The sequence below is a fragment of the Oncorhynchus mykiss genome, chromosome 14, assembly GCF_057628025.1.
Source record: "Oncorhynchus mykiss isolate SJ-2025 chromosome 14, ASM5762802v1, whole genome shotgun sequence".
In the NCBI taxonomy this organism is placed as follows: Eukaryota; Metazoa; Chordata; class Actinopteri; order Salmoniformes; family Salmonidae; genus Oncorhynchus; species Oncorhynchus mykiss.
This window is the reverse complement of record NC_143035.1, coordinates 8,775,825-8,791,104: the sequence shown is the minus strand read 5'-3', so window position 1 is coordinate 8,791,104 and position 15,280 is coordinate 8,775,825. Positions and strand designations below refer to the sequence as shown.

Below are 15,280 nucleotides of genomic sequence, written 5' to 3'. Positions count from 1 at the left end.
ATGAATACACCCCAGGGTTTATGAAGGTGTACAGTGGACCTTATAAGTGTCCCAGATACATACTATTCTATAGGTAGGTTCTGAATGTTGCATCATTGATGATAAGAAGTGAGGTCCAGGTAACAAGAAATATAATGCACATTGTCATTATTTATTAATGAACGTTTACTTTGGACAACATAATCAAGCATATACAAGCAAATGTATGCCTGTTTTTAATTCTCCACTCATGGAAGTACGTCTACCAGTTATTGCAGACATAAGAAGCCCCTCTAAAATGTTATAATGACAGGGAGGGTATCAATGCTGTAGAAATCACATGACCCGCATTTCAGCTTGCATGTAGTTGGTATTAAAATGTTTCCAGGACCACCTTCTGTCCACTGCGTACATAGTGGCAATATTGCGAGAAAATACACATGTCCCTCGGCTCTTTTGTAACTAGCGTTATATTTTATGACATCGGGGCTCGGTCACGTTCCAGTAGAACTTAGCAATTAGTGGCCGTAGCTAGCAGCTGTTATTATTGCTCCGATCCAAAAGTGACAGAGGCAGAGAACGAAAGTGCGAGGGGGACTGCGAATTAGCTGGGTTAGCTAGCTAACTAGGAGGGCTGAAGCCAAGTAAGGCCTGTGACCGAGAGGATCGTGTTCCCTTCCGACAGAAACACGGCGAAATCATGGCCAACATCGCGGTTCAAAGGATAAAACGGGAATTTAAAGAGGTTCTCAAAAGCGAGGAGGTTGGTGATTTATTTTCTTCAATCGACCGTGAATGTAACGCTAGGTAGCTAGCAACGTTAGCAGAGTTTGTGTCAAACACGATTATTGCCTGTTGTTGGAAAGTAGTGTTTTGTTAGCTAACAGCTAGATAGCGGTACCAGTTGTTAACAAAAGCGAAGGACAAGGCGCTAGCTGGCTTGCAAGCGAAGGAAATGTGACTGGCTTTTTGCTAACTACGTTATCGTTAGTTATGACTGCTAGCCTACAGGAAACCTAGCGTTTCTAGCGAAGGTAGCAACCTAGTTAGGCCAGGGGTAGTGAAATAAGCCACGCAAATACGCTCACCCTGGCTTGATATGATTACAGAGGCGAAGACGTTAGATGTCTGGTTATTTAGCCAACAAGCTAGCTAAAAAGTATATTTGCCACACACCGCTAACGATATGTTACCACCAATGATTGTTATGTACATAATTGGTTACCACCAGGGTGCAACTTCTGCCGCAGAGGGTTCGAAATCGAACGTTAGTGTGACATTTTCTACCTGTGTTGTTGCAGGCTAGGTTGAAGAGAAATCATCATCAAATATTAGAAATGCATCAAAACACATTTTTTTTAAACTGGAAACGAATATTAGGGTTTTAGGGGAGAAAATGTAACTTTGGTTCAGGTGTTATACTTTGCATTTCATGTTATAGATGCTTCTCCCAGAAACACAGAACACTTTATTTCGTGAGGATAGGATTTACCATACATGTAGCTGAGCGGTCTTATTTTCAAGTTATTGAAAAAGGTCTCGGGACAGGTCCATGTTAATCCCTAGTCGATAAAGGCATCAAATCACCTGTCTGGATTCTTAAATTCAACATGTTTTGTCCAATATCTCAAGATAGGGTGGTCATATTGTTATGACGTCTTTTCATTTCAAATGCTATATTATGTAAATATGGCAGTATGGAGTACATAATTACAATAATGTAGTTTTATGCAAAACAGAGTTTGTAACAATTTGAACAAATGTATGAAATTAGAATACCACTTTTTATACTACTTTATGCAAATTAGATACTTAATACACACCCTCCCACCAACACATTCACACACACAACACCTCCCCACACACACACACACACACACACACACACAGCCTAACACAAATGAACACTTCTCACCTAAGTCTGAACTGTAACACAGAAGGTTCCTAGTTGGATAACACAGTTTACTTCTACGGTAGGCCTACACCCGAGTTGGGTTACATTGTAATGTTATTTTTGGTGTTGATGAGTTACTCTGGTGATGGGAGGATAAACTGCAGCAAGTAGTTAGCCTAAGCACAGAACAGAGTGAGCTGCATGCAAGAACCAGCTGCACAAAAGACAAGATGGGACATATTTTCAATTCACTGGTATTCAGCTATGTTTTTATTGATTTGTAGGGCTGTAGCCACTGAATTGTGGTAGTTTTTACTTGAAAGAATAAAACCATTAATCACAAAATTTGACGCTGGCACAATACAGCCAATGACGCGGCGTAAGGCCCTCCCCTCACAGCTAGCACCAACTGAACAAAAATATGAACGCAACATGCAACAGATGCGTTGGAGGTGGCTTATGGTAGAGAAATGAACATCAAATTCTTTGGGAACAGCTCTGGTGGACATTCCTGCAGTCAGAACGCTCCCTACAAAACTTGAGACATCTGTGGCATTGTGTTGTGATAAAACTGCACAATTTAGAATTTCCTTTTGTCACCAGTACAAAGTGCATCTGTGTAATGATCATGCTGTTTAATCATGTTCTTGATATGCCAAACCTGTCAGGTGGATGGATTATCTTGGCAAAGGAGAAATGCTCACTAACAGGGATGTCTCTCAAATTGTGCACAATTTGTTTACATAACCTTTTTGTGTGTATGGAAAATCTCTGGGATATTTTATTTCAGCTCATGAAACATGGGACCAACACTTTACATGTTGCTTGTATATTTTGTTCAGTGTAGTTCAGTCAAGACGTCCGTTGACTGTGAAACACCCTCAGGACTTTCCCATAGCTCTTGGCAATACAATGTCACATCGATCTTACTCTAGGTTGAGGAATACCCATCGCAATTATAAACACAACGATTTGTGGGGTTTCACTAGAAGGGTTGGCCCACAGATTTGAATGTTCTTGGCACAGTATTGGGATTTTTACTGCCACATTGTTTTCAAATGATTTATGTATTTTGACGACCACATAATTTACATTTTGGGTGCGTTCGTAAATTCGCACTGGCTATCTACTCTGATTTCAGAGCACTCTTGTCTGAGTGTGCCAGAGCGCAGAATAGCTGATGAATTTACGAACGTTTAACAGCCGTTGAATATGGCCGGTGTCAGTAAACGTCACCAAAAAAGCTCAATTAAATTGCTGCCAGCAGCACACTTAGTCACCAATGTTCTGGATAACATAAAAACAGCATAATCAGCTCTGCTAGGGCAAGTGACCATCCTACCAATCCTCGACTTTGGCGATGTCATTTACAAAATAGCCTCCAATACCCTACTCAACAAATTGGATGCAGTTTATCACAGTGCAATCCGTTTTGTCACCAAAGCCCCATATACTACCCACCATTGCGACCTGTACGCTCTCATTGGCTGGCCCTCGCTTCATACTCGTCGCCAAACCCACTGGCTCCATGTCATCTACAAGACCCTGCTAGGTAAAGTCCCCCCTTATCTCAGCTCGCTGGTCACCATAGCATCTCCCACCTGTGGCATACGCTCCAGCAGGTATATCTCTCTAGTCACCCCCAAAACCAATTCTTTCTTTGGCCGCCTCTCCTTTCAGTTCTCTGCTGCCAATGACTGGAACAAACTACAAAAATCTCTGAAACTGGAAACACTTATCTCCCTCACTAGCTTTAAGCACCAACTGTCAGAGCAGCTCACAGATTACTGCACCTGTACATAGCCCACCTATAATTTAGCCCAAACAACTACCTCTTTCCCTACTGTATTTAATTTATTTATTTTGCTCCTTTGCACCCCATTATTTTTATTTCTACTTTGCACATTCTTCCATTGCAAATCTACCATTCCAGTGTTTTACTTGCTATATTGTATTTACTTTGCCACCATGGCCTTTTTTTGCCTTTACCTCCCTTCCCACCTCATTTGCTCACATCGAATATAGACTTGTTTATACTGTATTATTGACTGTATGTTTGTTTTACTCCATGTGTAACTCTGTGTCGTTGTATGTGTCGAACTGCTTTGCTTTATCTTGGCCAGGTCGCAATTGTAAATGAGAACTTGTTCTCAACTAGCCTACCTGGTTAAATAAAGGTGAAATAAAAAAATAAAGTAAAATGGTCAGTGAGGTCATCTCGTGTTTATGTCTGGAGGTAGCTAGCGAACGTTAGCCGGTTAGCTTGGATGCTTGACTACCGTTGCGAGGTCAGACTGCTCGGATGTACCCCACTCCTCAGCCAGAGCGTCCAGTGTGCGCTCTGAGAGCAAAATGCTCTGAATTTACTAACGGACAGCCTGACAGCGCACTCTGGCACTTTACAAACACACCTTTAGTGGAAACAGATTTGTTTACTGCAGTATTTTGTAGAATTCTTGCATTGCGTCCATTGTCCAAATAATTTCAACATTTTATATTTAGTTGTGCAGAAATGATTTGTCTTCTATAAGTTAAGAAATATTGCCTAGTGTCTTGTCATTCTGTTATCAAAAACCCACATCTTTAAGATATTTTCCACTTTCTTTCCCTCATGAGGGAGGATAATGAAACTTCACAGAAACAACAAGTCAAGTTAGACCTCCCAATTAGTTTGTTTTTACAAATACAAATGTGGTTTATGATTTATGAAGTAATTCAAATGCATTATTCTGTTACCAAATCGGTAACAGAATGACAAAAAAAATCTAACCGAATGACTGCAACTGAATCGGAGACTATGGAAGTTCATAGTCACAAACCAAAGGAGGTTGGTGACTCCTTAATTGGGTAGAACGGGCTTGTGGTAACGGCTGGAGCGGAATGAGTGGAATGGTATCAAATGCAAACATATGGTTTCCATGTGTTTGATGCCATTCCCATTCGCTCTGTTCCAGCCATTATTATGAGCCATCCTACCCTCGGCAGCCTCCACAGCCGCAAACCCAGTAGTGTAGTGCTATCTTATTTAGGTGATGGAGCGCAATTTTTGTTTATGACGTTGTTTCCTTTTGTACCGACAGGCTATTCAATAGGTTACATCTATCATTAAAGAATATGCATAAAAGGCGTCCTCCAATTGCAAACTGCCTATGCCCACACACAGATTGTCTCAAATATTTTATAATTTTAATAGCCTCCAATACCAAGTTAGGCATAGGCTACCTACTTTCAAAATAGGCCGTCACTGTCAATCGCGAATGATAATTCTTCACGTTTTACTGGTGAAACGTCAACAGCATCTGCGTGCCAATCCATTTGATTGATATCTCTGTTTCATGGGAATATGCATTTAGATGCTTTTGAATTACTGTTTCATGAGCGGATTAGAGCAGATGCGTTCTCTTGCATTTTGTTTCAGTCGAAGACAAATGGACTATGCTGCTTCAGCTGACCGTCGTAAAATCTCAATAGAAATGAGGTGTTTTTGGTGTAACAGGAACGTTCTAGGCCTGATACGCTATTATAGTCGGTTCTGTTATGTAAAATGCAAATTAATCATTGATCTTGCGAGACGTTGATTAAGCTTTTGTCTAACTTTACCAAATGAGCGCCGTGGTGAGAAGTGATGACCTATTTTTAATAATACGTGATGAGTAGGACTATTAAGCATCGTGTTTATTTGAAGCGGTTGGTGCTGAAAGGACGGCACCAGTGAAAGAGTGTGACCCGGCTCTACGTATTTTACCCGGCTCTATGGATGTGACTCACTGACACCACCCCTGGTTCGAGGGGAATAACGCAGCCCAAGAGTTAACACCCACACGGGAACTTTATTTAAACACACTGAGGAAGATGAACATGGGCTGTACACTACATGACACTACAAAAGTATGTGGACACCCGCTCAGTGAACATCTCATTCCAAAATCATGGGCATTCTGCTATATGGGCTGCTATAACAGCCTCCACTCTTCTGGGAAGGCTTTCCACTAGATGTTTGAACATTTCTGCGGGGACTTGCTTTCATTCAGCCATGAACATTAGTGGGGTCGGGCACTGATGTTGGACGATTAGGCCTGGCTTGCAGTCGGTGTTCCAATTCATCTCCAAGGTGTTCGAAGGAGTTGAGGTCAGGGCTCTGTGCAGGCTAGTCAAGTTCTTCCACACCGATCTCAACAAACCATTTCTGTATGGACCTTGCTTTGTGCACGGGGGTATTGTCATGCTGACACAGGAAAGGGCCTTTCCCAAACTGTTGCCACAAAGTTGGAAGCACAGGATCATCTAGAATGTAATTGTATGCTGTACCGTTAAGATTTCCCTTCCCTGGAACTAAGGGGTCTACCCCGAACCATGAAAAACAGCCCCAGACCATTATTCCTCCTCCACCAAACTTTATAGTTGGCACTATGCATTCGGGCATGTAGCGCTCACCTAGCATCAGCCAAACCCAGATTTGTCCGTCAGACTGCCAGATGGTGAAGCGTGAATCATCACTCCAGAGAACGCGTTTCCACTGCTCCAACGTCCAATGGTGGCGTAAAGCTTTACGCCACAACAGTTGAAACTTGGTATTGCGCACAGTGATCTTAGGCTTGTGTGTGGCTGCTCGGCCATAGAAACCCATTTCATGAAGCTCCCAACGAACAGTTGTGCTGACATTGTTTCCAGAGGCAGTTTTGGAACTCTGTAGTGAGTGTTGCAACTGAGGACAGAACATTTTTACACGCTTCAGCACTCGGCGGTTCCGTTCTGTGAGCTTGTGTGGCCTACCACTTCGCGGCTGAGCTGTTGTTGCTCCTAGACGTTTCCACTTCACAATAACAGCACTTACAGTTGACCGGGGCAGCTTAAGCAGGGAAGAAATTTGATGAACTGACTTGTTGGAAAGGTGGCATCCTATGACGGTGCTACATTGAAAGACACTGAGCTCTTTAATAAGTGGGGCCCCACAGAGGCGGGCCAGGATGTCCCCTGTGTCCATGGCCCAGCAGGCTCAGCGGCTCCCCAACTGAGGCAGGCCAACCCCCAGCAGCGGAGAGCAGGCATGGCACTGGTTCCTCCAGAGGCGGGCTTTGCCCCAGAGGTGGACCCAGGGCAAGCCCCAGAGAAGGTCCCACCGGTAGACCCAGAGTCCAGCCCAATACTGGTGAGTCCAAGGCAGATGGTGGATCAGTTCAGACCCCAGGAGCAGGAATAGGTAGTGCCCCTGGGACAGGACACTGGGGGGTGAAGTCTGGGTGGTCTGCCCCGATGAGGTCTGTTGAGTCCCCCACAGTTGAGGGTTGAGTCCAGCAGGACCAGGACTGGAGCTGGGTCAGGTGGTGCACGCTTGGGACCCAGGGCTGTGGCTGGGTCAGGAAAAGCTGTACTATCAGTAGCTGGTGACACCAGTGTGGCTGTGTCCCCCCCCATAGGCACAGGTCATGGCCGGACCGGTCATCGGAGGTAGCAGCAGACTGGTGCTGCTGGAGGGTCCTCTACTGCAGGGACAGCGTGTCGGATGGGCAGACAGGCTTGCCGTGTAGCTTTGACGGGTGATGATCTGGCGGCGGTGAGGAATAGGGTCCAGCCAGCGACATAGGCTCACTACCGTTCGGCGATGCTGCTGGAATCACATAGGAGAGGGTTCCCCCAGATTCCACAGCAGTGGAGGGGGGAATCGGGAAGGACATCTGTTGTGGGCTCAGTCTCTGTAGCAGGCAACTCCTGAGGAACGGCGGGGGCCGAGGACATGACGTGTCCCTGCCCGGTCTCAGTCGCAGCCGTGCCTGACAACGGTGCCAGGACCGGAGAAGCAATATAGTCACACCCGATGGTCACAGTCACACCTGGCAACGGTGCCGGGGCCGAAGAGACAAATTCCTGCTGCTGTCCTTCATATGACTGTCCGATGTTCTCCACTGCAACCTGTTGGAGAGGGCTCCCCTGACAGGATGAACCCTGGGATCTGGTCTTCTGTTGCATAATGTTCTGTTCAATACGGGCAAAACTGTCCTCCCTATGACGTATGCAGCCATGTCCACTGCACTGCAACTCCCTGGTACTCCCAATGTAGAATAATAAGTCACACGCTGAGTTGTTGGGGACGCGGCCCCACTTGGTGCTGAGTTGTATCCCAGAGGTGGAGGAGAAGGGGCCATAGGGTCCATGCTGCACCACATGGTAGAAGTTCACTGGATACCCCAGAGTCATACTTATCTTGTGGTGTTGAAGGGTAGCTCTGCAAAACAACAATTTGCAGTATAGCCTTATAGGCCTATGACCACATGCTATAGCCTAATGTAAACGCAAATACATATAGCTGAATAATTGCACTGTTTGCAAGGAGAGCTTTAGTTGCGAGTAGGCATTTCATTGTATTGTGTAGCTTACACTACGCTGGAACATAAATAAACGTTGATTTGATTAGCTGGAACACCTTACGGTTTGCCCTATTACGGAATAGAATCATGGATTTGCATATATTAAGCATGCTATCACATCTATTGACCATAACAATGTGAAATTGCAGGAAATTCATTTTAAAACAGCCAATTGATTGTTTATCAGGCTGTTGGTGTGGTGTATTCATGCATCTTAATGAACTATAACCTAAATGCATTTATTTTACATTTCCAGTCGCCCACCCTGACATAACAAGCTAGAACAGACCCTGCGTCTCAACCAATAGCCAATATAGTGTAAATATCCCAAGCAGGGTTACAGCCACTTTCAGAGCGGGTCAGGCTTGCTTGGGCTTTGCGGTGTCTACTGGTTTGGGTGTCCTCGGCAGAATGGTGTCCCCGTAACCGAGTGGTCACACACAGTTCTGGCTTCCACAGCTTAATAGTGTTGCACGGTATACTGAAACTTGGGTACTTTTTTTTTTTATACTATGATTTTTTTTAAAGACGTTTTGGTTCTAAATTGTATTATTATTTTTTTATTACTTTCTGCACTTCTGCCAAATGTCTCGCGGATCAAGCCTGTCTATCAGCTCAGCCGACCCCTTATTATAGCGCACCGTGCCTGGTCCACTTACTCATTGCTAACCTGCTCTGAGAGTCTGGGATACATCATGTTAGCTCCCCACTCATGCTGCACAGAAGTTAACACACTTGAATAATGCGACACGGCATGTGGAAATGTTCATAACTGTTTGCAAAATAATGTCCCTACAGACTAGAGCACTTTACGATGCAAGAAGATACCGGTAGCTTTCGGATATCGTATCAGAATCTATGGCACAAGTCACTACTTTCAAACGTCTCATAATGTTGCTTGTTATCAAGGTATCTGTCATACTCAAGTGCAAGGAGACCGATCATGTGAAAGTATTAGTTCTCACTTCCGTGAGAATGTCTGTGTTGAGAGGAAGTTGGGATGAGGTACCCCCTGACGGATACCCCTCCTTTCCTTACACCCTGGCCCATGCTCTGTGACAGAACTAACTTTTGACTTCTCTTCTCACTGACAGACGAGTAAAAACCAGATAAAAGTGGACCTGGTGGATGAGAACTTCACAGAGCTGAAGGGGGAGATCGCAGGGCCACCTGATACACCGTATGAAGGTGAGAGGCCCAGGGGAGTTTACTGTCGTCTATTCAGACAGACCTAACAGCTTTACCTGGGACAGACTCGCCTGGGTTTACTTGAGGGCTGAGGCAGATTACCTAACTTACCGCAATAGGATTCAAAGCACTTTTTACCTCGAGTGAGCGTGGTTCATGTCATGCAAAAGGATACAGATTTCTTGCTGTGATTAATTATTTCCCCAAAAAATGTTTTCAGGTGGTAGATATCAACTAGAAATAAAAATTCCAGAAACTTATCCCTTCAATCCACCAAAGGTAGGTGTGTGTGTGTATCAAACATATTCTGATGTTTGTCATTCAGTTGTGTACTTTGTCAACATTGACCTGTGCCAGGGTGAAGTCCTTGCTAATTGATTTGCTTGTTTATGTGCTTCCTGTGGCCCCCCAGGTACGATTTATCACGAAGATTTGGCATCCCAACATCAGCTCAGTCACAGGTGCAATATGTCTGGACATCCTCAAAGACCAGTGGTGAGTCACTTTATTTCAACACTCTAAAATCGAATTTCTTTTCATTGTCTTGGTTAAGGCTGATCCCAGGTCTTACTACTCTGTGTACCCTCTGTGTGTCTGACAGGGCGGCAGCTATGACGCTGAGGACAGTGTTGCTGTCACTACAGGCCTTACTGGCAGCTGCAGAACCAGACGACCCACAGGACGCTGTGGTGGCCAATCAAGTGAGAGGAACACTGTGTGCATGTGTGGGAGAGGGAGAGCATGCATAAGTATGCCAGGAATGTCTTTTGCAGATTTTGTAATGTGATTTTTTTTAGACTTGCTCTGTCTCCTCACTGGTTTATTCTGCAATGTGTTGGTCAAAACAAGCATTGTGATTGGTTGAGATGTTTTCTAAGCCAGCCATACTAAAAAACCTGTTCAGCACGGGTAAGCCTATGATGCAAAAATGGGCATCTTGTGTTCTGATCCATCTGAGAAATCCCTGCTCCATCCGCTGTCCCATCAGCCCAGCCAGCCATATTCGTTAAGTTGGTCTCCACTGTAAAACGCATCTAGACATTATTTGCTTCTAGCTTAACATTTGGTTTGCAACAAGTGGGGTTTGTGCCAACGTTGCTGTCTGTCTCTTGGCATTTGCAACATTATTATGGTATTGAAATTCGATCTCCGCTGTCCTATTGAGAATTAGTGTCAGGACGAGACGGACATCTTTTCTCAGCCAGTCGAAATCATGAATCAGCATAATCCTCAAACGCTGATTTCTCACAGTGCATTCTGAAAGTATTCAGACCCCTTTTTCCACATTTTGTTACGTTACAGCCTTATTCTGAAATGTATTAAATTGTTTTTCACATCAATCTACACACACTACCCCATAATGACAAAGAAAAAACGGATTTTCTGATTTTTTTTGCAAATTGATAAAAAGTATTCCGACCCTTTACGCAGCACTTTGTTGAAGCACCTTTGGCAGCGATTACAGCCTTGAGTCTTCTTGGGAATGACGCTACAAGCTTGGCACACCTGTATTTGGGGGGGTTTCTCTCATTCTTCTATTTGGGGGGTTTCTCCCATTCTTCTTTGCAGACCCTCTATTTTCAGGTATCTCCAGAGATGTTCAAGTCCGGGCTCTGGTAGGCCACTAGAGGACATTCAGAGACTTGTCCTGAAACCGCTCCTCCATTGTCTTGGCTCTGTGCTTTGGGTCATTGTCCTGTTGAAAGGTGAACCTTTGCCCAAGTCTGAGGTCCTGAGCACTCTGGAGCAGGTTTTTATCAAGGATGCTTTGCTCCGTTCATCTTTCCCTCGATCCTGACTAGTCTCCCTCCCAGTCCCTGCCGCTGAAAAGCATCCCCACAGCATGATGCTGCCACCAACGTGCTTCACTGTAGGGATGGTGCCAGGTTTCCTCCAAATGTGAAGCTTGGCATTCAGGCCAAGGAGTGGAGTCTTGGTTTGATCAGATCAGAGAATCTTGTTTTTCATGGTCAGAGTCCTTTAGGTGCTTTTTGGCAAACTCCAAGTGGGCTGTCATGTGTGTCTTTTACTGAGGGGTAGCTTCCGTCTGGTCACTCTACCATAAAGGCCTGATTGATGGAGTGTGATTGTGGAGGCCAGGTAAATATGGTCAAATAGCCCTTACACAACCTGGAGGTGTGTTTTTTTGGTAGTGATGATAGTCCCACTAAGCGCAAACCAGATGGGATGGTGTATCGCTGCAGAATGCTGCGGTAGCCATGCTGGTTAAGTGTGCCTTGAATTCTAAATAAATCAGTGTCAATTCTTAACATTTTCTGAATTGACCTTCATGTCTTAAAGTAATGATGGACTGTCATTTCTCTTTGCTTATTTGAGCTGTTCTTTGTCAATTACTTTGTCAATTACCAAATAGGGCTATCTTTTGTATACAACCCCTACCTTGTCACAACACAACTGATTGACTCAAACGTATTAAGAAGGCAATTCCACAAAGGAACTTTTAACAAGGCACACCTGTTAATTGAAATGCATTCCAGGTGACTACCGCATGTAGCTGGTTGAGAGAATGCCAAGAGTGTGCAAAGCTGTCATCAAGGCAAAGGGTGGTTACTTTGAATAATGTCAAATATAACATGTATTTTGATGTAACCTTTTTTGGTTACTACATGATTCCATATGTGTTATTTCATAGTTTTGATGTCTTCACTATTATTCTACAGTGTAGGAAATAGTAAAAATAAAGAAACCCTTGAATGAGTAGGTGTTTGCAAACTTATTTTTAATACATTTGCAAAAATGGGGCATTGTGTGTAGATTGAGGACATTTTTTATTTAATCAGTTTTAGAATAAGGCTGTAACTTAACAAAATGTGGAAAAAGTCATCAGGTCTGAATACTTTCCGAATGCACTGTATACAAAGAAATGTCAATAGAAAAACAGGTGAAACAAAATGAAAGGCAGCTACTGTTATTCTACCTGCACAGTTTGACGTGACTGTGTTAGCCGTAGTTGGCTAGCTAGCAAGCAAGGGATGAGAGCCGGCAACGGAACATTTAGAACCAACGACTGGGATATTGAACAGAGTTCATGACTGGATCGCGTCTCTGGCAGCTTAACCGATAGAATGAACGGTCAGCTGGCTTGGCTAGTAACCATAGATGCATTGGGACTAGCCTATATTTTTGTTGAGGGATGATATAGTAGCTGATGAATGGGTTGATAACCCGTTGTAGAAAAGCAATTGTACACTCGCTTATGCAAAACACTTTCTTTTTTTTGCACAAAAGAATAGCTAATAAAGTAGTTTTAGCATGCCCTCTCGTGTTCAATTGCTTTACTAAATTGTAGCCTAGTGATGTTTTGTATACTGCCAACTCAGTGTTGTGTGTTCTCACTCTTCAGTATAAGCAGAACCCAGAGATGTTCAAACAGACGGCCAGACTCTGGTCTCATGTGTACGCCGGCGCCCCCTCCTCCAGTCCAGAGTACACCCGCAAAATAGACAAACTCTGTGCCATGGGCTTCGACAAAGTGAGTGGGCCCCACGTGACTAGCTCTAATGCTGTCTCAGCAGTCGATACCTTCATAACTCATATACATTTTATGGTTCACCGATGGATCTGTTTTGTGTTTGAATACTGTAGCATAGTTATGACTGTGTTATAAACTTCCTTCTTTACTGTTTCTCCCGTCTCCACAGAATGCAGTAATAGTGGCGTTGTCGTCGAAATCCTGGGACGTGGAGACTGCGACAGAGCTACTGCTTAGTAACTGAGTCTCAACAGCCCCCTGGTCCCAAATCACCCCTGACCCCATCTGACCCTCCATACACACCCTCTCCTTAAGTCTCCCTCCATCTGAAGCCCTCCTCTGTTCCTCTGACCCCTTACCTCCACACCTGTTGGATACTCCCGCTCAACCTCCTGGCACTTCTCCCCTTAGTCATAATCACCATCGTCTCTGCTCTGTACCATGCTCCAGCTTTCCTGCCATCTTCACATTGGCACTATACCCTTCCATTTCACATACCTCAATCAAATGACTTGAACCAAGTGCCCTTCCTCTGTGCGCATGCTGGATCCCATTCACACGCTGGCTTTGTCCAAACACTCTTCACTGGCATCCTATTTAACTATACAATCCTTTTACATCAGCTATGACCTTGAAGAAAGTAAGGAAGCAGTGTTAGATTGTTTGAACAGAGCCATTTTCTTAATCTCCTCCATCTCCACTCTTTTGGCACTTGCTAGGAAACATTACAGATTTTTTTTTTTTCCTTGCAGTAGTCACATCCGTATCATGCCCATCATGTCACCTGTCTTAAGAGTTTTAACTTCCCAAACTCCCCTCCCCAGCCCTCTCCATCAGCAGGTAGCCCCACCCCCCTCATGATTCATAATCATCACTTTCCTCCTCCCACTTTTTTATTTGGTTCTGGCCTCCTACAGGAAGACATTTGGATTCCCATTTTTAAAAAGAAAGAAAACAAAGCGTAAAACACTCGCCTCATTGTTCACCGATAACGCTACTCAAGCAAATTGAGACTGGAAGTTTAAAAAAAATGTAAAGGTTTGACAAATATGGCATCCACTGAATTATGCCAACAGAGGGTAAAAAAAATGTCAAGAATTCATCTGTAAATAAAGCTATTAAAGTCTGTGTAAATTAATCCAAAATGTGTGGAATATTGTAGAATTATTTTTGATTTTGTGTGTGCAATTTAGTAGTCTTCCGTGTGTGTGTGTGTGTGTGTGTGTGTGTGTGTGTGTGTGTGTGTAAAAAATCTAGGGTGAGAAGCAAAATGTATGATGCTGGGGAAACAAAGTCCAGTGGGAATTATATACTTGGGAAAAGTAGAACGGGCATATTCATTATAATAGAATTGTGTGCATGTAACAATGCTGCATACATATGCATATTTATTTCAATAAGTGTATTTGTATGCACTGCACCAAAGGAATTAATAAATTGGTTCAACCTGTGGGTAAAGATGATTAAAACTCAACATGCTGCTGGATCAGCGGAGGAGCAAGATTGACGTATCAAACAATGGGCTCTCCGTTGCGAAAAAGCCGCAGAGCAGATTGTCTGCTTAGTCAGGCGAGAGTTATTAGTCAGAACACAACCAGATGGCAGGGTAGGTAGCATGTGTCTGAGCCAGCCTCGCCAACAAGTCCATCTTTTATCACAGGAGTGGACCTGGCAGAGCTCTCTTATACCCATATGGCAGCCTGCGTGCCTGCACTGGGAAGAATGCCCCTACACGCTTGTGTGTATCAGTCTGTGTCCCTGGGAGTAGTCTATACTGTGTGTACGTAGACCTACACTCTTAGAAAAAAGGTGCTAAGGGTTCTTCGGTTTGTCCCTTTAAGGGAACCCTTTCTGGTGCTAGGTAGAACACTTTGCAAAGGGATCTACCTAGAACCCTCTGAATGGTTCTACCAGCCTTACCTGCATTTAATTACATGTTTATTATATATATATTTTTACAGTACATTACATATATAAGGCTTTTCTTTTAGGGCCTACATTACTAAACTAACACAGTGGTCAGAAATTCCTGTTTTACATTAGGCCTGCAAGTCACATGCTGGCTTGCAAAGTGATGTGTAAATCTAATTGGAATCCAGCCAGAGTGAGGATGTCCAACAAAAGCGGAGGTGTATAACGATGCCTCCCTTCACCACAAATGCCTTCTTTACCAGGTTTATCGTATTGTACATTGCTCTCTGTTACTCTTTTGTATCGTCATTAGCATAGAATACACAATCCCAATTTAAACTCCAAGACGCAAGAAATCTGAAAAAACTAAAAAGTAGATTTTGCTGATTTATTAACGCATTGGACCATTCGCGGGCCGTAGTTTAAAAACTCCATGGATAGTGGTAAAAC

The 15,280-nt window shown here is 43.8% G+C and overlaps 1 protein-coding gene across 1 annotated transcript; it reads left to right on the top strand.

Annotated features, from left to right (window-relative positions):
* Positions 1-287: 287 nt before the first annotated feature.
* On the top strand, positions 288-14,064 carry LOC110488709 (ubiquitin-conjugating enzyme E2 K). The gene is made up of 7 exons (XM_021561027.3): positions 288-742; positions 9,333-9,426; positions 9,647-9,705; positions 9,839-9,921; positions 10,028-10,127; positions 12,791-12,919; positions 13,089-14,064. The coding sequence occupies exons 1-7, from the start codon at positions 680-682 to the stop codon at positions 13,161-13,163; spliced, it is 603 nt and encodes a 200-aa protein (XP_021416702.1). The 5' UTR covers positions 288-679; the 3' UTR covers positions 13,164-14,064.
* The last annotated feature ends 1,216 nt before the right edge of the window (positions 14,065-15,280 follow it).

Excerpts from the sequence above, each read along its gene's own strand:
- LOC110488709 (XM_021561027.3), top strand. The coding sequence starts at position 680 with ATGGCCAACATCGCGGTTCAAAGGATAAAACGGGAATTTAAAGAGGTT. Across the intron at positions 9,427-9,646 it reads ACCTGATACACCGTATGAAG|GTGGTAGATATCAACTAGAA; the intron begins GTGAGAGGCCCA and ends AAATGTTTTCAG. Across the intron at positions 9,706-9,838 it reads ATCCCTTCAATCCACCAAAG|GTACGATTTATCACGAAGAT; the intron begins GTAGGTGTGTGT and ends GTGGCCCCCCAG.